The 25,776-nt window shown below is 25.2% G+C and overlaps 2 protein-coding genes across 3 annotated transcripts in view; both read left to right on the top strand.

The window, feature by feature from the left end:
* LOC105838260 (mannosyl-oligosaccharide 1,2-alpha-mannosidase IA) overlaps window positions 1–25,776 on the top strand; it is a 601,715-nt gene that overhangs the window by 401,476 nt on the left and 174,463 nt on the right. The gene's annotated exons all lie outside the window — the stretch shown is intronic.
* On the top strand, window positions 1,449–9,609 carry LOC105832715. Its single transcript, XM_036282752.1, has 10 exons — window positions 1,449–2,916; window positions 3,263–3,382; window positions 3,490–3,607; window positions 3,775–4,036; window positions 4,105–4,221; window positions 4,694–4,784; window positions 4,850–4,995; window positions 6,155–6,287; window positions 6,362–6,364; window positions 7,205–9,609. Exons 1-10 carry the CDS (start codon window positions 2,776–2,778, stop codon window positions 7,250–7,252), a joined length of 1,179 nt encoding a protein of 392 aa, XP_036138645.1. The 5' UTR covers window positions 1,449–2,775; the 3' UTR covers window positions 7,253–9,609.

The raw sequence follows: 25,776 nt of genomic DNA, 5'->3' as shown, positions 1-25,776 counted from the left end.
ACACAATATTGTTTTTACGTTATTATAATTATTAAATAATTTATTATTGATATTATATTATATTACATTTATCATATATTATAACGTTTTGGATAGAATTCATTATAGAAAATATGTATAAAAATTTATAGAAGACAAAAAAGAGTTACAAACTACTATTTAATTTTATTAAATAATTCAGTAGATATTTATGTTATAATTCTTATCGATATAAAACAAATTTGTTACCCATAAAATTCTATTAATCATGTTATGAGCGGAAGATCTTTGGATATACATATAAACAAATTAACAATTTACTGGGAAAAATAAGACAGGAAAAAAGATTGCGGTTATCGAACCTGTAGAGATAGAACACTACCAACAAATACATATATTCTTAAAATTATTTTTATTTATTTTATAAAATTATTTTTATAAAAAATAAAAAATTAACTCTGGCAGATTTTGCACATTAATATCACAAAAGTATTAATATTTTGTATATAGTATCACAAAAAAGTATCAAAAATATAAAAAAATCTTTGGCTTTTATAACTTTATGCTTTGTAAAAATATTATAAAACTATTATAATAAGAAATATATTAATTAATAAGTAAAATAAAAAAATAGTCAAATTACGTTCTAAGGAATTATAGAATTCAGACTCACGACACTCGTAAGTGGTCCATAACTCTAAATGCAGGTAATATAATTTTACACGTCACAAATTTATGTACTGACTTGCAGGAATAGTCCCTTAATAAATTTCATTTTTTTTCTTTGCTAAGGACGCGACATCGGCGCGTTTTCCATTACGCCGAGAGTTGTATAAAGTTTGGCAAGAGATACCGTTCTTGTCGGTCAGTGTACACATTACGTCAAACGTTAAATTTAATTACGTCATTTGAAAGTTACATTCAAACCTTTCAAGTTATACTAAAGTTATACTAAATGATTAATACCCGATATATTTCTCAAAATGTCGTAAAGAATACACATCTATAAAACTTTTGGGTACCTGCAATACTGAAATGCAGCTTTTATGGCAACACAATAAACATTCATGACCAGTGGCCATGTTATAACTCTAAACAATATAATGTAAAGAAATAATTTCGACGATTGTCCTAAAAATTTATTATAAAGCATACAAATTATCGTGGATTCCACATCTAGTCCATAACTGTCTTTTCTTTTCTAATATAATAAAAGAAAAAGTTATTAAAAATTTTGTATTTCATATATGTAAAAAATTTTTTTTATTCTGAAATATTTATCATATATATTTACAATATTCTTGCAATTATTTTATGTAAATAAATTTATGAAATAGTTATAATTATTCAGTACTATTATTAATAATATATTATTTCTTTTTACTTTTAGGTAAGTACACATCAAGTTATTACTGGACTGAATGATGCGTGTATTTCTGCGGTGAGTAATGTGAATATATATAAAATCTAAAAAAAAAGAAGTAATTTTTTAAAGAAGTATATAAATATTAATATATTATAATTTCATGTTTGTATCGCAATAATTGATATGCTTATTTTACAAACAATTGTAAAAAGATTTTAATACAAGGTGTCTATAAAGTTTGTCCCCGTATTTAAAAAACAATTTAAAATAATGAAAACCGCCAAATTTGTGTTCAATTATTGGAGGAGTAGAATAGCCCTTCGAAATAATCAGGAACATATTTCGCAATTTTTTATAATTTTAAACTGTTTTCGAAATTAGAGGATATTGTTCGATTTTAGAGATACCTCTACATTATATGTATACATATAAATAATATTTTAAATTTTACAATTAATTTTAAATCAAATGTCTATTAAAACATACGTACTGCATAGTTAAATTTACAAAGAAATTATTTTAATCTTTAGAATCTTTCAGTAGCCACTATAGTGACCATCAATAAATAACTGATTAATATATAAAATTTTAGAAAGGAGTGTGAGTAATTGAATTTTGAACATATTTTTATGTTTCATATAAGCTTACATCAAGAAACATGAAAATATCAAATAGGAAAAATTTTGATATTTTTCCTGTTATTTAGTATCAAATAATAAACCATTAGTGATGAGCATAAGTTGATATCACCATAAGGATAAAATTTTGAAACTTTGATGTCACAATCGCAATCAACGATTTCAAAAATTCTCAAAACAAAAATTACAGTTTGGAAAAAAATTTGCATTGATCTTTTTTGTCCCGGCCTGATCACTGTAGTAGCCAGAGTTGAATTGGTGACTTAGCTTGACATACAGATTATTTACAATATTTACATATATGAATCAGACATAAAAAATATCACTTTCGAAAACTCTACAAGTTAAAATGCATATAAATGAACTATAAAGAAAGCAGAAATTATATAAGATATACTAGATATTATGCATATTGTAGTTAATGTAAATACTTTCAAATTTGAATATATAATTGCACTATACCGTTTACTTGATGCAAGGCACGAAATGCATTCTACAAAGCATCGAAAGAAACTGTAACTTTTCTCTTGCCAAGAAAAAAGTCATAATTGCGTTTACACAAAAATATTTTTATCTTACATGTTAAAGAAATATTTTTTATTACAAATTGAGGTAATTCAAACTAATTCACTTTATAACATAAATTCATTGTTAGGAAAATATAACCACTTTTTGTGATTGCTCACGTTGCGCGATAATATCGATCGTTTAGGATTCTCAGAAGTTTTCATAGGGAATAATATAACAATCTAAAGTTCGTTCTATACAGTTGTGTCGTAATTGTCGTATAAAATGCATGCGATAGAACGGTATTACAAAATCAATCGAATACTTCTTAAAACGGTTGGCTTGTGGCCCTATGATCAGTCATATGTCTTGCAACTACAGAAAGTATTGTTTATCAGTATTCCTGTAACATTTATTTTTGTTCAGGTATCAAATAATTTATGGAAACAATTAATTGCCAATATTTCTTAAAAATATAAATTAATAATAATTTTTTATTGTTATCTGTTATCGTTGCCTTTTAATTTGTATTATTGTATTCAAATTTTATATAAAGCAATCTAATAGTAAATTATTTCAATAATTTTTTTTTTAATTTTAAATAAATTTATATTGCTTTTGTAATGAAAAATAAAGCATTTTGTATATGAAACGTATTTTGACGACAGTACATAAAGACAATATTTATAACCAATACATAACCTAAATATTACTTTTAGTTACTGAGATTATTACTGACATTATTAATACAAAATCTAAATATTATTTTTAGTTGCTGGCATTCATTACAAAGCAATACAATACGAATCTTTTCCTTCAAATTCTTTCATTTATCTTTCCTGTTCTTATTAATATAATAAAGTATTGCCTTTTTATCATTCAAGCAGACAATGTAAGTCTCTAACAAACAAAATAGTTTATTTGAACATTTTTTTGAATTTATATTTATATAGTAAATTATATTCTAACTATTGTTAAGAAAAAATATGGAATAAATAGTTAAAGCAACTACTGGAGCAAATTCAAGCTGATTGGAATTCGTTGAGGGATAAGTTGGAAATTAATATTATAGAAAAATATGCTTGCAACGCAAGGCTATTTACAATAGTTTTAATAGGTAAAATATGATTTGCCATAATTTTATTATATAATGGTATACGTATAATATTATTTCTTTCAATAAAATTTTTTACTGATGAGACAAAAAACGTTTTTAACACGTTTTGGATAATTTTTCAAAATAATTTGTGTAATTTAAATCAAATTAAATTTAACATTTCTCAGTGTATTGCCATTTTGGTATATTGTTTTGCGGAATATTTCAACTTCTACCAATGATTCTTGACATTATCGTACCGTTAAACGAATCACGGCCCTATCAGCTTTTTGTAGTCACGGAATACTTTCTCAATGAAGAAAAGTATTTTTATATTACGCTGTTACATGAGGCATTAGCTTATACTATAGGAACTACCACATTATGTGCTACAGGTGCAATGATTATGATATGTATCCTACACGCATGTGCATTATTTGAAATCGCAAGGTAATGTAAAATACGTATTTGCTTGAATGTTTATTTTAATTGAAATATATTTAGATAAGTTTATATAGTTACCGAATAGAAAATGCAATCCAGAAGAGTACATTAATGATGCCTAGTTCTAGAAGAGAGTATTTCCTTTACCGAAAGATTGTATATGCGGTTGTTATGCATCAGCGAGCCACCAAGTCAGTATTTTTAAATTTTTCTTGACTTCAACTTATATTTTTGTAAGACTTTTAACAGAGTATTCTTTTTTTGAATTATTTCTTATTTATTAAGAATAATTGATATTATGAATTGTGAAATTATTTTTTTAAAATTTTCTACATTTAATACACAATTTTAAACTAAACATGTTTAATTAATGTATTCTAGCATTAAATACAATTTAAAGCATTGTCTTTAAAATGTAAAATCAAACGTATTCAAGAATTCTGAACAAAATAAATCTAAAACATTTACTATTTATTTGAACACACTCGAATTTAACACATCTTTGATAGAAACAGGCAGCAGTCGTTAAAATTAGATATGCAATTAAAATATAATATGCTATGATTAATATTATTGTATACAAGAATTACCATAAACAATGATATATTTTAAAATATATTTTATATTTATAATGCAAGTTTTAATATATAAATCTTGTTAAAGATTCATTGAACTTTTCACATCCAGTTTTGCGCCATTATTCTGTATTCTAATCATACTTGGCGTCAGTTCTTTAAGTTTCAATCTCTTTCAAGTAAGTAACATTGTTTCTTATTTGGCCAATTTCGGATCACCTGTTTACATAATATCACATCGTAGTTTCTTCAGTTAATAACACTAACAAAAAATATCTGCCAGACATCTGTAGTTGCTATATTCATACTCCTACATTTGAATTATATGTTTGTTGCTAATTATGGCGGACAAGAATTATTAAATCATGGTCTAAAGATGTTTAAAGCAACGTGAGTATTGTGTCTTGCATCTTTAGAGCTATTTATACAAATTATATATAAGTATCTATATGTGCATGTATCTATACAAAATGACAATTATTAATACAACACTTACATAGAAGTAAAAACTGAATTAACCTTTGTAGAAAAGTTCTTCACTTCAGTTTGCGATTTTCACAATAAATATCAAGTTATTAATTTATAAAAATAACCGAATTTGCCCGACTTATTGCCAAATGCAAGCGCGCTGTGAGATAGCACTGTTTAGCGAGACGTGCATTTATCGCTAGAAATGTGGAAAATTGTGCATAACCATCGCTGCTTATACATAAATAACAACTTCCAGCGTGTCTAGTGATGGCGAACGCTTGTCTCGCTGAGTAGTCTTATATCTTATCTCGCTGAGCACTTGCATTAGGTAGCGCAAATTTGGCTATACGTATATATAAATTAATAATTCATTAACTGCGAAATTTGCAAAATGGTAGAAGACTTTTCTATTCAGTTTAGTTGTTTTACCTCTAATCTTGAAATAATCCAGTCATTAGCCAGATGTTAATATATAGCCAAATTTGCGCTTAAAAGCATCTATATGATCTCTTCTCCTCCCAAAATTTGTAAATAATTTATTGCGAAAAATAATACCCTAACTAGGAATATTTTGAGGAGGGGACATCATATAAATGCTTCTGAGCATCAACGTCTAAGTTAAGGATTATGTTTCAAAATTAGTATAAATTGTCAGCGCAATTCATATAAGTTAGTGGATAAAAATTACACAACAAATACATGAAGAGAATTTTCTCTTAAAATTTACTCTCAAAATCTAGTAATTGTAGGATAATGTGTGACCTCGAAGAATTTTACTATACTTTATAGTAAAATTTACTAAAAGTATAGTAAAACATACTATACCTTCAATAAAATTTACTAAAAATATATAATAGTAAATTTTATTAAAAAGTATAGTAAAATTTCTCGAGTTTACACATTGTCCCACAATTACCAGATTTTGAGGATAAATTTTAAGAGAAAATTTTCTCCGTGTATTATTAAGCACCAAGATTTACTACTAATAAGCAATTTTATCTTTATCTTTATGTTTGACATTTTTATTAGTTAATCCTAATTTTATTTATTATTGAAATTTTACTATAAAAATTTTTAGTTATAACGGGCTATGGTATGCAGCTCCGTTACGTACTCAAAAACTGTTATTATTTATAATGCAAAAGGGAACAACAAATATTGGTTTAACCTTTGGTGGCATATATGTTGCATCCTTAGAAGGTTTCGCTACGGTAAAACTAACGTTATTTTGACAACGGAAAGATTAAATTTTAATTGATTATACAGAATAATATGTTTTTTTCAGCTCGTAAATGCAACAGTATCTTACTTTACGTTGATTTATTCTCTGCGATAAAAACACCGCAAATATTTATTACTAACTGAATAAGTTTTTATTAAATTGATAGACAAGTATAATATAAATTTATTAAATATTTGTTGATGTATAAAAATATATATTTGTTGAATATCGTATAAAAAATAAGAATTTTTTTATTTCTGTACTATTTACATTAATACCTACACAGATATTTCCTGAAAGAGAATACACGTCTACAAAGCTGACACAGCCAGCACAATTGAATAAAACTTATATAGAAATTTAGTGCTCTTTTGTTGCTAATTAGTTGCTCTATTTCCGATTTTGTTGCTCCGATTCGTAAAAAATAGAGGTTGTACCAACTTAAAATTAAGTTAGCACAACCCCAAAAAATTTTTTTTTATTAAACAAACATGGTGGATTTCTTTAGAGCTAATTAGTTGCTTTATTTCCGAATGTTTTGCTCCATTATTAAACCCCGAAAACCACTCCCAAAGTTATTCTAAAGCAACAAAACGTTTTAAAATTATAAATAACCTATATATGGAATGATAACAGTTCCTCAGTTTTATTGCTCACAATTTATAACAATTCCGATTTTGCTGCTCCACCCCTATCAATTGAAAACTACTCCTAGCCACTTCACATTAGCGCAACATCCTAAAACTGAAAATGGAAGAAAAAACCAATCTGATTGTTACGTTTGACCTGACTGGCTTCAAATATATTTGATAAATAACGCACAACGTTTCGACCGTTGGTCGTTATCAAGTGCTTAGATACATTGAAATTATATGGTACACATTTTGAATTATAATATGTGTCTAGATATCATCTGAAAGGCAATACAAACAAGCGTACACATGGATGAAATAAGTTACAGAAGAGTTACACTAAAAAAATATAAATCAATAATATAACTTACAAATCAAAAGTGTGATCAAGTTTGTGTGGTAAAATATAATTGATTGGATACATCGATTTATCCTGTATGTAGGTATGTACTTATATAGCTATGATATAAAAGACTTCATTACTCGAATGATCGCTATATCTAATCCGTAACCGCTTTCTCTCCTCTATTATTAATTTAATTTCGTTTTAATAATATAAATATTAACATATTTGAAAAGACATTTTTACATTTTAAATAATCATTTTATTTAAAAAATAAAATTAAAGAACCATACATTTTTCAATTTGCAATACATTTTTTTTTAAGATTATTGTAACAAATAATATTATATTATTAAAATTTGGAATTATAGTTACCCGTTTTATTTACATATATTATACCTTACAACAGCTATGATGAATTTCAGAAATCGTAATATAAGAATGTGTGTGAGTACAATTGTAACATAGTAATAACAAAACTTATTGTTAGCATTACACAATTTAATCAATGTCTTTTATTATCTGCAATTTTTGTATTTTTCTTCTGATTAGATACTGCAATACTTGATTTCTAATAATAACATTAAAATTTATATAATATACTTTTCAGTCGAAATATTACAAGATATTATTCTTTATTAACTTAACTGACGGATATACAGATATATGAACCACAGCAGAGACAAACTTTATTCTGTTGCACATGCACTTTAAAAAAGACAAGAAATACAAAAATACGCTCCACGCATAGAGTATTATGACAATTTACTTTTTATTATTCATATTTTTTAATGGGATATATTATATGTATAATGGGATATAAGTAAGTATTATAGTTTCCTTCTTTCAAATAAATGAGTCGTGCATCTTCTTTATTTTGTTATTATCTTATCTTCCTTTTTACTCACATATGTAAACGTTTTATAAATTACTAATTTCTAACTTTTGCTGTAATAGACAAGTATTATAGAAAAGTCAAAAAAGAAATAACTTCTCACACGAACCACATAAGAAGAAAAAATTGTTTAGAAATGATATATATGCTCACACAGTAATTTGAACTGTCGTTTGAAATGGAGTTGTATAAACAGCAATATAATGCAACGAATTGTATGCTTTTATCAGCGATTGGTTTATGGCCGTATGATAATTTCAAAATCAGACTCGTTCGTTTCGCACTAACACTCTTTATAATTATGTCATTTCTCAGTGCTCAGGTATTACCATATAATTAATATTTGTAATATATTTGTAATTTTATGATACAGTTATACATACACACATACGCGCGCGCGCACTGACATACACACACAATATTTTATTAAATAGCAATAAATTAACACAAAATACTACTTACTACACAAATTTATTTTATCTTTTATTCTTTAGTACTTTAGCGATCGTATTTTCTATTACATGTTATAATACTAAAAATTGTTGAAATTTTATTATTTATTATAATTATTTTAGTGGATAAAATTATACACCTCAGAATACAGTTCCGACCTTCTTTTAAAGATATTATCTTATAATATTCCTGCGACAATATGTTTGATAAAATATATTTCATTTTATGCTGTTTTCGAAAATGTAAGTTTAAGAACATTTAATTAAAAATAAACTACCATCACTAAAATAATAATCATTATATTTATTAGTAGATTAAAAAATTTGGACAACTTATTCGAAATAATTGGGATGCTTTGAAAGATAATCGGGAAATCGAGATTATACGTAAACAGGAAAATTACGGAAAATTATTTACATTATATATAACAAGTAAATGTTATATAAATATTTAATTATTAAATTTTATAGAAGTAATTGTTTATAATGAGTATTGCTAAATTATTGAATAAATGCTAAATATTTGATAAAAAGAATTGAATAATCTAAATACGCACAAGACAAACATTCTTGTCGTATTACATCGATTGTACCATAAAAATTAATTTTATACAAAAACTTAACATTAACCTAAGAATTGATATGCAAAAAATAATTTTGATTATTCGATAAAATGTTCTAATCGATTATTTCATTACAAGAACTTAAGAAAATGCTAAAGTTGTCCTGTTTTAGCAATCAGGATAATTAATTCTAATTCATTAATCTTTTAACTGCCTTTACAAAATTAAAAATTCGCTGCCAAAAATTTTACAACTTTTTTTCTTTTTTTTATGTAAAGACGTGTTACTGTCTATAATTTAATAATAGAAAAGGATTTTTAATTACAATATGTAAAGGCAATTAAAGGATTAATAAATTGGAATTAATAACATTGATCGATAAAATACGACAACTTTGACATTTTTTCTAGCAAAAACAACATAAAATTAGGAATACAGACTTTATTTAAATTTATTAAATTTAAAATAAAATAAATTTAACAACTTAGATAACATAAAATTGCACTTATATAAAGATAGTCTCAAGAATTAATTCAAAATATTATGTAAAATTATTATAATGTAATGTTCATAATTAAATAAATTAATGAATTAATTTTAATCATTTCAGTTTTCGGACTTATTGGTAGTGTAGCCTTCATTTGTACCCAATATATTTCAATTATACTCGATATTATGATACCTTTAAATGTATCTCGTCCACGCCAACTTTTATTTCTTGCAGAATATTTTATGGATCCTGAAAAATATTTTTATATCATATCTGTGTGTTTAGCTATTGATTTAACCGTTGTATTAACTTGTGTGATAGCTACTGAATTGTTTTCAGTGACAAATGCATTATACGCTTTCGGATTATTTAAAATTGCTAGGTAAATGTATTATTATTTCATATGTCAAATACTTTTGTTTGTTTATTTTCAGAATGTTTTAATTAAAATTGGTTTTTTTTTGCAAAAATTGCATAGTACAAAATTTTTGTGATTATATGATTAATCATTATTTATAAAAATCTTTTTTGTTACATGTGCGTCAAATGTGGTCCCTTTCGCGTCACTTTTTTGTGAATAAAGTCACCGATTTCAGAATTTAAACATTATTGGACGGTTCTTTTTCTCTAATAGATGGCATGAATTGTGGCAAAAACATTTAGACTTTTACAGCGCATTTGATCATTTCAACATTCACGTCATCTCGTGATACGCATATAGTAATTCTCGTAGAATTGACCGACGCTTCGTCGCTTTCGTGAACCTAATCACCAACTTGTCAATTTGCGAGAACTCAAGACACTCAAAACACACATCGACGCATAAGTAACAAAAAATACAATATACAACACGGTGTAACGACCTTCTGCGCTCATATGGGTAAACACAATCGCCTACGCTTTGTGTACAAAGGTCGACTTTACGCCCTTGTTACATAATGTACTATTATTTGTCGTTTTTATTAGCTTCGAATAGATTATTTGTCTTGTTATCTGTAAGACTTTTATTTCTATTCTTTAAATAGCTGAGGCATTTATATAATTACTATTTAATGAGATAGAATACTAACAATATTGATACATAATTTTAATGTCTTATAGTATACTATGTTATATACAAAGTATTTAAACATCTTTCTAGTTATCGCATGAAGTATGTATTAAATGGATTTAATCCACATATGTGTCTAACTAAAAAATATATCATATCTCATAGCAGAATAATCAGTGCGGTCGACTTCCATAAAAGAGCGATCGAGTTAGTATCTTGAGCTATAAATTATTATTAATCAGGTCCAAAAAATTGGGTGAAATTCCATATTGCATGTTAAGCATTACCGCGTATGAATTGTATGCGTGTGCATGTTTTACATTCAACAGCCACATTTTAGACGAGATTGGCGATCATCACACGCACAACTCGCGCGCAGCGAGTTACAAGTATATTCAGTATATGTGCGAAACGAAATTTTAAATACAAATTTTTGGATTCTATTTATTAAGTTACTAAATTATTGAATTGTTGAATTATTTAATTAAAATTACCATATGCATAAATAGTATTAGCAAGAGTTTAAAAGTGTTTATATCGTAATTATAAATATTTAATATTTAATATTTATAATGTTTACAAAATTATATTTTTAACTGATTTATTGAAGATACAATAACGTAAAATGTTTTTTTTTTTTAGATTTTCTAATTTATTAAAAGTAAGTTTTGGACAAGTATATTTAATTTTATTTACAATGGGTGTGTGTTCGGCAAGCATCAATTTATTTAATGTGAGTAACGAGACATTTAAAATTTTATTCAATTACTTTTTTGAGAAAAGAATTCCGATTCTTATGAAAAGAATATTATTAGTTTATTTACTTGAATTTGTGATATTGTAATTTTTGCATTTCTGATAAAAAATTTTAATTTATAGAATATTTCTATATCTAATTTCTGAATTATATATATATATATAATTCAGAAATTAGATATAGACAGATATTTTTCATTAGAGATGTAAGAAATACAATATATTATAAATTTAAGCAAATTGATCGATAACGTTTTCTTCATAAAAATCGGGTGAAGTTTTCTGTCACGTTTGAGAGCATTAATTTTGTCATAAAATTGGTGTTACTTGTAGCTGTCTCAGATGATAACAACGGAAAAAGAAATTTTAGAAATTATGAAATCCCTCTCTTTGATAACTGCACATATTATATATTTAACTGTAGCTAATTACGCTGGACAAGAATTTATAAATTGTGATACGCATTTCTATCGTGTAGTGTAAGTTATACGATTGGTTTTTTCACAATACTTTATGTCGTTTCTTAAATTATATAATTTATTGTATTGTAATTATTATTTAGTATTTTGTTTTTGGAATTGTGTAGATGCGATACGGAATGGTACGGCGCTCCGTTAAAGACACAAAAATTGATTCTCTTTCTGATACAAAAGACTACAAGATGTTACAAAGTTGATGCTGGTGGTATGTTTAATCCCTCATTGGAAGGTTTAGCCACAGTAAGGAATCTTATTAAATCAATAGAATATATATTGATTTATTAACCAATATTGTAACAATTATTTGCATGAAAAATATTCTTTTACTTTAGAGTTTAAGTATGTCGATTTCTTATTTTATGGTCCTCTACTCTGCGTCCTCATAGTGTCTAAAATTGCAAAGATCTGTCTTTTGGTATTTTGAAAATATAAAATTAAGGTATTAGCTTTAAATAATGTAATAAACAATGAAAATAATAAATTATGAAACAATTCAAGTTTAAACAAATGTTGTTTCTGATTTTCCTAATTGAATTATTTTACCATTTCAGTTTATTATAATACTTATACATGCTGTCTTCTTATAATGCAAATAATAAATAATTAAAGTTATAAAATTAGATTAACAGATACATATTTTTAAAATAATATGTATTATAATAAGTATTATTTTTTACTTTAATTTATTACTTAAAGATTAAGTCTACAAATAACTTATAATTTATTTACTCATAGCTTTATTATTGATTTATTATCACTTTCAATAAATATTTGACAATGTTTAATAAAGTAATTGAAATCAAATATCAAGAATACAATAATTATTTCTTTCAATATATTTTGTCGATTGTGCAATATAATTAAAATTCTCCTACAAGATATTCTATTCTCTGAAATTAATTAAGACATTCTCTTTTCGTACAAATTAATTATATTAATTAATTTTTGTAATATTCCTAATAAAGACAGGAGTTCTTAAGTTGGTATATGCTCAATTAAAGTTTTTAACAAGTTATGTTTTGTGTAATAATTATATATTAATATTAATGTATCAATATATAATTATTAAATGATTATGTATTAGTATGTGTGACTATATGATATATTATACATAAAAAAGAAATTTTATTTTGTACCAAAATGAGATAATATTTGTTGATAACTTTACTAAAATTTTATAATTACGATAGATTAATTATATTTTGTATTAAGTAATATCAAATATTTCGCCATTTTGATCCAATGTAGTAACATTTTATTTTATTCTATTATGTTAAAATAACTGTATTAATTATTAATTAATTGATTTTATTTATGGGATAATATTAACGCAATTAAAGAATCTATTAATATTCTAAGTAAATTATTTTAAAAACTAGAAGTAAGAAATAGTCTTTTCATTTGTTATCAACTTTTTAAAAACTTGTTTAATAGAGATTTTTATAATAAAAATGTCGATAAATAATTAAAATTTGCATAATTCTTGCCTATTTTATTGAAATATTATTTAATATCAATGCAGGACAAGTTTTCATAAATACCTAGATTTTTGTAAGAATATGTGAGTACAAATCACATCACAAACAGGAAAAATGTGTGCATACAATGTGTGTGTACAACATTATTAAGAAGATTTGAGAGTACAAAATCTTCCTAAGAAACAGTAAACGTATTATTAATATTTTTTAACTTAAAATGTAAGAAATTAGAAATATATATATTGAAATTAAAAGTATATTAAACATTGTAAAAAATATATAAAAAAGAACTAATTTTGTATACTGCAATCTTATTACATACTTTTTTTTAATTTAATTTAATTTAATCAATGGTTTTAATTTTCTAGAATCTAATTTTCGCATTTTTCTTTTTCAATGATTGTGTGATATGTATTTTGTAATAAGAGCATTAAAATTTTTAATTTAATTTGTAATAATTTAGAAATGTAAACCATTTTAATCGAAACATTACCACATATTCTAATAAGAATATTAGCTTCATTGAAGTAACACTATATCTTATTGCGTGCGCTTGTAAAGTAAAAGGGTAAAATAAAAAAATATACTGTGTACATATAATATTCTGAAAAACTATTTTTTATTAATCATTATTTTTAATGAATATAAGAGTTTTAAGATATACCTTTTTTTAAAGAAACGAGTCGCACATTTCCTTATTATTATCTTATCTCCTTTTCTGTTTACATGGATATAAGCGGTTTAAAAATTTTAAACTTTTTAATTTACCCCACTCCCACCCCTTTTTTCAACATTTTGAAAATTTTGTAAGAACAAAAATTAAAGAGCATTAAAAGCCGAATCCATCCATATACATATAATAATATATGAGTTCTATTGTTTTCAATTATTATAATTTATATTTAAAATAATTTTAAAATAAAACTTTTTTATAAAAAAATAAGATATTAACGTTATTAAATTTATAATTAATGTAGCAAAGTGGCTTTCTATTATTAATATCATTTAATGAGTAAAATTAAACTAACATGTTTTATTACCTTACAAATACGTTCTCTCTGTAATTCTCTATCAAAAACGAAGAAAATAAAAGTATATACCAATATATTCTGTAATAAATTAAAAAAAAATTTTGTAGCAATTTGTTATATATTTTATAAGTTTTTGTATACATATATTGATATTAATATTTATTAAACTCTTGCTTAAATAAATAATCTTTATATTAATTTATGTTTTTTAAATATTACATATATTTTATACTTTCTACAAATCAAATTTAGTATATGTAAATATAGTAAGTATTGCCTTTAATTTATGATTCGTAATCCTCTCTATAAATATGATATTCTCTTTAAATAATGCAAGAACAAAAAGGCATTCTATGATGTCTTTAGAGAAACTGAGATCTTCTCTATTGTTAAAAAATAGAAATTGTAACGCGTCCGTGCAAGAAAATTATTTAAATTATTTGTTTGAGAAGTTTTACTCTAAATTATAAATTGAAACAGTTCAAACTAAATTTTGTTTCTTTATATCATGAAATGTATTACTTTAATTTTAAAATAGCATAATCATTTTTTATGACTGCTCTTATATTGATCGTATAATACAAAATATACGAGAGAAATAATACAATTTTTACTGCGGACGTAGTCGTATCGCAATTCTTGTGTGAAATGTATACATTCGAAGAACGGTATTACAAAGTTAATCGAATAGTTCTTAAAACACTTGGATTATGGCCTTATCAGCAATCGTATATTACACAAATGCATAAAGTTATATTTGCTAGTATTCTCTTAACATTTATTCTTGTTCAGGTATACATGAAATCTAAAATTTTGTTAAGATAAGAACAATATTTTCTAAATATAGCATTAATATTCCTTTATTTGTTACATTTTTATTTGGTATGTGATATATGATTTTTTATTAAAATCATATATCACATACCAAATATTATCTACATTTTTATAATGTATAAATTTTTTTATATGTTTTTTAAGTAATTTTATTAATTTTGTCTTTTACTATATATTAGAAATTTGATTTTTACGTATTAAATATTTATATAGAAATAATTTGGAGTTAATATTTACCTTAAATATTGTTTCTAGTTGTTGGTATTTATTACAAGGCAATATAATACGAACCTTCTTTTTAAGGTTCTCTCTTTTGTCTTTCCTTGTCTTTTTGCTACAATAAAATATTTCCTTTTTATTATTGAGGCAAATCGTGTAAGTCTAATATGACCATTTATTTAAACATTTGTGTATAAATAGTAACATTTATAAAATATTCTAAATATTAATGAGAAAATATGGGATAAACAGTTTAAGCAACTACTAAAGCAAATTCAAGATGATTGGAATTCATTGAACGATAAATTGGAAATTGAAATTATAAAAAAATACGCTAGCAAGACGAAACTTTTGACGATAAGTTGGATGAGTAAGAGACAACACAATTTTTAATGATATATTTTCTTAAATATATGCATAAAATTATTTATTTTTATTAATAATTATTTTATTGATGAGACAAAGCACATTTTGTTATTTCAACGTTTTCTTGTCTCTCGCTTTGTCTTTTTCTAATTTATATTAAATTCAAATTAGATTTAACATTTTTCAGCGTTTTGTATTATTGGCATATTCTCTTTCGGATTAATACAACATTTGCCTATAATTCTTGATGTTGTGTTACCATTAAACGAATCACGACCCTATCAGCTTTTTGTAATTACTGAATACTTTGTTAGTCGGAATAAATATATTCACGTTATGATGTTACATGAATTTTTAGTCATCTATGTAGGATGTACCACAGTGTTTGGTACTGGTTCAACACTTGTGAGATTTGTAGCACATATATGTGCATTACTTAAAATTGCAAGGTAATGCGAAATGCGCTTAATGTTTTTTTTTTTGTACTTTTTATTTAAACGATCCGATAAAATTAAATAAGAAAAAAGTCTGTATAATTATTTCATTTTTAAAATAATAAATTTGTTTTAGTATATAATTTTTTTTAGTTATAATTTAGTAATTATCTTCAATTAATATCCCAGATAGGATAATAGTGAAATAAATGCACAATTATTGCATCTTTCTATTTACCTTAACATCAATTTTGCAATAATTGGTGATATTACAAAACGCATATATTTTGCTGAAAATAAATTTTGTAATTATAAGTCGTAAATATTAAGAAAGTTGTGAAACAAATTACTTTGCGTAAATATTACGACATTGAATTGAAAAAAAAAATTTTAATTTACTGACGTAATTATTGCGGCATTATATTGAGAAATAAATTTTTTGTCGCGGCTTCACCAAAAGACTGTCGCAACACCAAATGTATGACAATGAGAGATGTATTTTACAAAAAGAAAGCTTTTATAATTCTTTAAAAAATATATAACTTATCTGTTAAATAATAAAAGAACCTAGAAATTGCATATTGAATATACAAGTAAATAATTGCAGCCAAATTTACAACGACGTCACTCGTTTAACCTTTACAGGACCGGCTCTTTTTTGGATGACTTTTTTAGTTTAGTGCTAGAATATTTTTATTCTTATCACTGAGTTGAATTACTATAAAAAAGATGACATCGCTCCAGCGCCTAATATTAGGCTTCCGGTCCTGGAGAGGTTAAGAGAACGAATTGATTTACTGCCATCATCAGTAACAAAACAAAGAGTGAGCATTGGACGAATTCGGACGGTTTCAAGAAATAACCGAACAATCAAATGTTCCTTCCTGCAGACAATGTCGCAATAATTATAAACTTCACATTTTGTCAATCTATTTACAAATTATATTGAAATAGTATTTCTTTGTGAAACTTTTATTTTAAAATGATTGACTACGATTAATTCTACGAATAATTCTACGATTTGATGCTGTAATGGTTTCTACAATAATTACAAAATTAATTTCTGAAATGCATTTAGCAATAATTGTGCAGAAATGATATTAATACTACAATTATGCAGAAATTAGGCATCGATTTTTAAAGATTGCTACATGTTATATAAATTAATTTTAAAATTAATTATTTCAAAAATTAGATTTACAATTATGACATAATATATCCTACATTACGTATTTTAATTAAAATGCTGCTAAAATTTTTTTGCATGCTATCTGGAATCTAGGGGGGATCTGGGATCTACATTTTGTTAAAATTTTTATTATCCTATTATGATATATTACGTAATTTCTTAAATTTTTTAAAATTTTATATTTTGTTTATATACATATATAAAATTAATATATGTATATATAAAATAATTAATATTCCTGTATACACATAGATAATATTATATATTATTTGTGTGTGTGTGTGTGTGTGTAAAGACTGTAAAGCAAATAATCTTTAGATTAAATTAGATATTTCGACAAATTATATAAAACTTAATTATTTAATTGTATTTAATTGTTTAAGTAAAATATTGGTAAGAAACTATAAAAATAGATAACTTTTAAACCAAACTTGTTTCAATCATAACATACATTAATAGATTTATACAGCTATCGAATAGAAAATGCTATCGAGAAGAACATATTAGAAATCTCGAGTTCTACAAGAGAATATTTTCTTCACCAGAGGATCGTACATGCGATTGTTATGCATCAAAGAGCTATTGAGTTAGTATTTTTATATTTCTTTCTTGTTATTTATTTTTCTGAAATCACTTTTTTTATTTACAGAGATATTTTTTATCTATTATTTTATCTATTAAAGTTACATAATCGTGCTACGCTTAATATTTACTGAATTATCAATATATTACTGAGTTAAATGCAATCCAGATCACAAATTGATTAAAATTTTAAATTAATCAATACTCAATAGTTACTAAAATCTACTTTAAATATTTATAATTAAGTTTATAATTTAATTAGATAATACACACACTACAGTATCTCTGTAAAAATTAGATGACTGAATCAAATAATTACTGACATTAAATGTCAGCATAAATAATAAAAATATTTTTATACTTTACGTGAAACTTTTATAAACGTCAATATCTAGATTGATCAAGAGACACGGTAGTGGCTTGCACCAAGTGAAAGCGCAGCACGAGTGTAATGCACTACACGCATTGAAATTAAGTGCTATTTTAAATTGGTTGATAAATTAATGAAATTCAAATGTATGTTACTTTTAAAAAAATTGAAAATATAGAATTTTTTGTAACTTTTCTTTAAAAAGTTTGAAAAATTAAAGTTTTTTCTTTAAAATACATGTTTGGTCCCGTTGTCCAAGTTGAAAATTTTTTATTAATATTTTAACTTGAAAAAGTTGGTACCATCTAGATAAAAATAATCATTGAGACAAAAGCATAACAGCATTTAAAATTAAAAATTTCAAGTTTTAAAGTGGATCTAAGAACATTGCTTTATAATCATCTTTTGAAGAATTACATTTTTGTTCCACAAGAAAGTGTGCAGTCTTAATTCAAAATGATTAATTGTTGGTTCATCTATATTATGAATCGTTGAAAAGCTTGGAACAAATCCATTTGTATGCTTTATTGTTATTTTTATCGCCATTTTATATTAAAATAAAAATTTTTTTAATGAGTGTAAGTCTCACGAGGCAGTATTTTTAGTTTTGCATGCAAAAGGAGCAAAATTAACGTACCTATTCTCAAGCTGTAAAACAGTTTAGAAAATTTAAAGTTTATTGAGTGAAGCAGTATGAAGAAGTAAAGAATGTAAACGATCCGCTAAAGAAGGGTTTATCCGTATGATGATATCGAGAGAAAATAAAACGATAATTATTTATCTATTTAAGTGAAATCTTACATTGCGCCAAGCTTGGGATCAGTTTCATGAGAAAAATATAAACATTAAAATAAATACCATCAAACATCATTTAGCGAAGTGAAATATCACTGTACGATTTGAAATCTCTTCTAAAAACATGTCATAAAACGACACAACATATACTTTCAAAAATTGTAAAAATTGAGATAATGTAATCTTTATGGATAAAGCTTCTTTTTAAATATAGTTATCTATATGAAAAACTTAATTAATTACGAGCAATAAAATTATTCAATAGATAATTAAGCATCCGATTAAGATCTATAACATATAAGTTTGGACGTTTTCTGTACGTGTGATTTTGGTTGTGTTCATTTGTTTATTAGTAATCTAACCGCTGAAAAAATGTGCAATATTTATCAGAAATATTTGTAACTCTGCTGAGAATTTTTATGGGAGGAATAGAGACAAATTAAAGGACAAGTTAGAGAAACAAGTTAGTTTCAGAAAGATCCCAAACATCTTAATCGCCGCTGCAAAGAATAGAAAGTTTTTTGACATAAAAAACTTTCTATTCATTTAAATTTCTATGCATTTAAATTTCGCCAATTTTTCGACCAATTTGAAGTGATATGTTTTAATTTTTGAATGCACAATAGTTCCTTAATAGTTTAATATTCAGCTTCTTATTTAAAGGTTTAATGAATTTTTAACATCGATTTGTCTACTACCATTCGCCATTCTGATCGTAGTTGGCGTCAGTTCTTTAACTTTCAATCTTTTTTTAGTAAGTAACATTTGTTTTCTATTTAAATTGCCGTTTTTAATTGTCTTTTAAGTATTAATCTACAATTATAGTTCTTTCAACTAATGGCATTAAATAAAAACCTATGTATGGCATGTATAGCAGCTACATCAATATTTTTTCATTTAATGTATTTGTTTACCGCTAATTACTGCGGACAAGTTGTAATCAATAATGGAATAAATTTATTTGAAGCTACGTGAGTATTTATATAGATTTTTATCTAGATTGTCTATCTAGTTCTAGTATATGATTCATATTAGCTTTATTCTTTAAATTCAGTTTAAACCGATATTACATTTTTTAAATAATTTAAAAAGGTACCTCAAATTTGGAGATACTACGCAATACATGATTAAGAGATTTTCTAATATTTTGCAACTAAACATTTTTCAATTACTTTAACAGTGATTCACGAAATACCTTTGATACTGTATTAATTTACAATTAAATTTGTTTTAAAAATTGTAGTTATAATGGATTATGGTATGCAGCACCATTATCTACGCAGAAATTAATATTATTTATACTGCAAAGAGGAAGAATATACGTTACTATATCATGTTACAGCGTATTTGTTGCATCCTTAGAAGGTTTTGCTACGGTAAAATTAAAATTTTTTTGAATAATAGAAAAGAATTAATATTCATATAATACATAAAGTAATATTCACTTTCTAGCTTACAAGTATGGCAGTCTCTTACTTTACAGTGATTTACTCCACACGAAAATAGTGAGCCAAGAAAATTTAATTTTCAATTTGGTTAAAATTTAATTTGATTTAATTTTCTATTTGATTAATATATAACGCACATAGAAAATGCATTGAATATAGTATAATACTTATAATAAGTAAATGTATATTCTTTTTTCTGTAACACTTTATATGTATTATTAATTTAGCTGTAAACAGATAGATCAATAAAGAAAAAATGGAAATATGATGGAATACACACACACACACACACACACATTTTATAATATTTTTTTGTTTACTTTATTTTTAAGTATGATACATCATGGTATTTAATGCCTGTTACATTATAAAAACTGATTTTATATTTAATATCGAGAACTAAAGATTTTTACTGCACAATTGGTTTTATATTTGTGCAAAAATAGAACATTTTGCTATGGTAAGAAGCGTACAAAGCGGAAAAGACAATAAAATTTTATTAACATATATATGAAATATTTTTTTAGTTTATTAATATTGCACTGTTATCAATAAAATATCAATAAAAATCTGCTTTAAAAAAAGAAAAACCCATTCTTTATATATTCATGAATTTTTCTATATAAATGTTATAATTACATTTAATTTGTTAAAAACAAATTAATAAAAAATTAATTTGTTAAAAAAAATAAGAAAAAATTTGTACAATTTCTCTTGAAAATTGCACAGTTTAAACAATGATAAGTAAATTATTGATAACATTATTTTATGTATTTGTAGCTTCTTAAACCTGTTTTGTTTATATTTTTCTCTCTTATATTTTCTTGTAGTACGATTTAAAATATAAAATCGCAGTTGAGCATGTTTTCCCGTGGGAACACAACTCTAGTAATCTATACCATTTTATCTATAGAACTATTCACGTTACAGTTTCCAAAAATTTATTACATTTGAAACAAGAAAAACATATATTCAGACATGAGACAGAGAAAGAGAGAGAGAGAGAGAGAGAGAGAGAGAGAGAGAGAGAGAGAGAAAGAGAAAGTGAAGATGCTGAGTGCGAAAATGCAAACAACGTAAACAGCGAAAAATATTAAAAATTACGTTTGTACAATATTTTAAGTAAAAAAGTTATTTTTCGTGTTTTTTATTGTATTATATTTTTTTTCTTTTGAAATCAAATTTTAATCACAAAAACTATGCTATTATTTAAAAGTATATTTGAAATATATCGTGGCATTTTTTTCAGTTCTAAAAAGTAAATGTTTTATTGTAGTACGCATTTTTATAGCTGGAGTCGTGAGAGACTTCAGTATGGTCATGTTCTATAGAAGTGTGCACAACAAGGGCTCCCCTAATCGGTATATTTACCAAGGTAATAGTAACAGTAATAATAACAATATTATTTGTAACGCGTTACTTCCCATCTTTGGTATGTAATCTATCGTATCCGAGGATTAAGAAGAGACTGATACATTCTTCGATATATTAGAAACTGTACACTCTAGTGCGCATGTGTGAAAAATTGAAGTGATAGTATAAAGTGTTATTATCTTACAGTGAGTCGAAACAGTTTTACAGTAATTTAAATCATTTATTTTTTCAGTCTTCTTTTAAATGAGAAACATCTATATACAATATCTTTTCAATCGAAACGAAATTTTAGTGTATATCACATTTTTGTAATTATGACAAGTATCAGTTATTTAATAAAAATACAACCATTTGGTTTGTTTCACAAATAACTTGAAAAAGAAATAGCATTATATTAAACAAACACTGTGTGATATTAATACATTGTATGATATACTATACTTCGGTGTTCACTTACAGTCTTTTATCTAGTCTCATGTATCTTGCCGAAGAATATTATTCAAATAGTTTTAATAAAACAGTTTTAAAAATATTAGGTATTTGGCCTCATGACAAATCGCGATTGGTATTTTTGCAGCGAGTACTGTTCATTATCTTAGCTGTAACATATATTATTTTCCAGGTAATTGTTCTTTCATCTAGAATAATGTAGTTTATAATTAACTTTATGATATTTTACAAAATTTTAATTATTTTATTTTATTGATTTTTCGAAACATCAAAAGAACTAAAAATAAAAAGTTATAATTCGCTTTTAAAAACAAGATGTTATTGTTGCCGCTTTTCCGCGGTGCTGATTGGTTTTCTCGCTGCGCTTCGTGTTGCGAGAGTAATTGTCATCGCGATTGAATTTTGATAGCTGTCAATTTGCATAGATGGTTATCTATACAATTATTGTTGTAATTTATTTTTAAATCTTTACTTTTCAACGCGCGCAAAACGCACGTCTGTGGCATCTAGTGTAAATAAAAAGGAAATTTTAAAATTATCTGATTATTATGCAGCGACAATATTACATATTTTTATTATATATTTGATAATAATATTATTAATATAATAATTATATCTATTGTTTTCAGTTATCAGTTTTTATTACATCGCAATATAATATGGCCCTCTTCATTAAAATTATGTCACTTGCTTTCCCCGCTATAATAACCACATTAAAGTATTGCGTTTTTATTTTTAAATTAGAAACTGTGAGTTACTTTTAAATCAACTTGTACAAGTAATTATAAATTTTATTTGTACATATATATCTAATAAGAATTAGTTAATTTAATGTTTAATTATAGATAAAAATTTTGAATTACCATATCCAAGAGGATTGGACAATAATGCAAAATAAGATAGAATATGATATTATAAAGAAACATGCCCATAATTGCCGAAATTATATCACCTTTATATTTCGTAAGAAAATGTTATTTTGTTCATTACGTTTTATATTTATTGTCATAAAAATAATTTTATGTTTGTCAATAATACCGTTTAAAATACTTTTCTATTATTATTTATTTGATTTTTAAGAGGATGCTAAACTGCCCGTTAGACTTGATCGAGCTCGATAATGTAGAGTTTGTCCTTTTGTTTGTCCTTGTTTATAAAATTATTCGCTTTAAAATACAAGTTATGTAGCTTATATGTACAAGTGAATAATATCCCGCGGTTCAGAATAGATTAAGAAATAAGACTATACTCGTCAAATTACGATTACAAGCCGTAAAAAAAGTTATTTGTGATCACATTTTATTCATCTAAGCTTTCACTACAGATTTCTGATCATTACAGATTTCAAATAATTTTTTTACGGCTTTTAATCGTAATTTGACAAATATAGTCTTATTCCTTAATTTATTCCGAACCGCGAGATACCATTCATTTGTACTTATAAGCTACATAATTTGTATTTTAAAGCAAATATTTTTATAAATAAATAATATTTAAAATTTTTTTACATTTTTGGTCTTAAACTAATTGTTTTCAAGTTTATTGTGTACGTACTTTAAATATGTAAAAGGATTTTTTATTCTGTAAATTTAATTCGAAACTACAGGGTTGAACAGAATGTCGGTAAAACAGACGGCTAGCATCCTCTTAATTTACAAAGTTTACATACGCAATAAATACAAAAAAAACGAAGTTTTTTTGTACGTATTAATTCTTATGTGAAATTAAGTTACATATTATCATAAATTTATAAGATCTGTGTTTACAGGATTTGGCATTCTTTTTTTAATTGTTATACACATTATTCAATTTTTTCCGATTATTTTTGATTTTGTTTTACCATTGGACAAACCTCGACCACGCAAATTACTTATTGAAGTGGAATATTTTGTCGTTCAAGATAATTATTTTTATATCATTGTATTCCATGAACTTATTATTATTGTATTATATACGTTCGTGATGTTGGCCATAGGTACGCAATTATTGTTATTTGCACATCATTCTTTCGGAATGTTTAAAATCGCCAGGTAATAATACTTATTCATACTAATTACAAATATATAAATTATTAAACTTAGAAATATTTACAGTCATCGAATAAAGCATTCCATCGACGATGTTATATACATGCCAAATTGTGAAAAGGAACGCACATTTTGCAAGAAAATTTTCCATGTTGTAATCGCACACCATAGAGCTATGGAGTTGGTATATCATATTTTTTGTTTTTGAAACATTTTTTAATAGTTTTTTATAGTTTCTTTTCAACGGGGTACATGCATTCCCAAGCTTCTTTCCAAAAATCGTTTTATTTCTTTTTATTAAAAAACTTTTTTACAATTTTAAGAATATGGGACAAAATAAATTGAAGTAAAAGATATGATATTAAGAGTCACAAAAATAATGAGCAGTAAGAGAAATACGAGCAATAAAATAAGCGCGTATATTCTTCAGAAATTACTAAGTTTATCGTCAATTACGTGAAACTCGAATAGTTTTTAATATTTTTAGATAAAAATTTATGTTATTCAAAATAAAATTTTATACCGATTATTGAACAATTTTATTTTTTAATACATTGTTATAAAAGAGGTTTTAAAATTTTTATCGGAAAATCAATTTTTTATTACACGTGCGTTGAAAATGGTCTCTTTCGTATTACTTTTTTCTGGATAAAGAATTTCAACACTTTATGATTCTTGCACAGTTTTTGTTACCCCTGTCGACGTCGACTCAGTCCCCCTCCCCACAAAAAATATTAAATTCCTACTTAGAATAATAAGCTCAAAAATTTTAATTTGTGGCATGTAAGAGCTCATAAATAGCTCAGAATTTTGCGTTATTCGTTTTTTTATTTTTGCATGGTGGGGGAGGCCAGCTCGACAGGGGTGTTTTGTCCTTCAATAGATGGCATCAATCGTGACGAAAAATTTTTCAGCATAACTTTTTCAGCACGTTTGATCATTTCAGCCACATTTCAGCATAAAGTCACTAGATATATTTATAAAGTAGCGCAACCGTTTTCCGTATATCACTCATTGAACTCAAAATGGCGTAAACAAGTGTACACAGTGTACACTTAATGTGTCATGAAAGAATTTGACGTAATGTGTCATAAATGAATTTAACGAAAAAAATCGAAATACCAGCTTGCTGCGTTAATTCTGGCAGCTTTCTACATTAATTCTGCCAGCTTTCTGCATTATTTCTTTTACAGGTTTGAAATTGCCGCGTAATGGACTCA

This window comes from Monomorium pharaonis, chromosome 2 (genome assembly GCF_013373865.1).
Source record: "Monomorium pharaonis isolate MP-MQ-018 chromosome 2, ASM1337386v2, whole genome shotgun sequence".
Taxonomy (NCBI): Eukaryota; Metazoa; Arthropoda; class Insecta; order Hymenoptera; family Formicidae; genus Monomorium; species Monomorium pharaonis.
The sequence above is the reverse complement of the archived record's forward strand: the minus strand, read 5'-3'. Positions and strand labels throughout refer to the sequence as shown.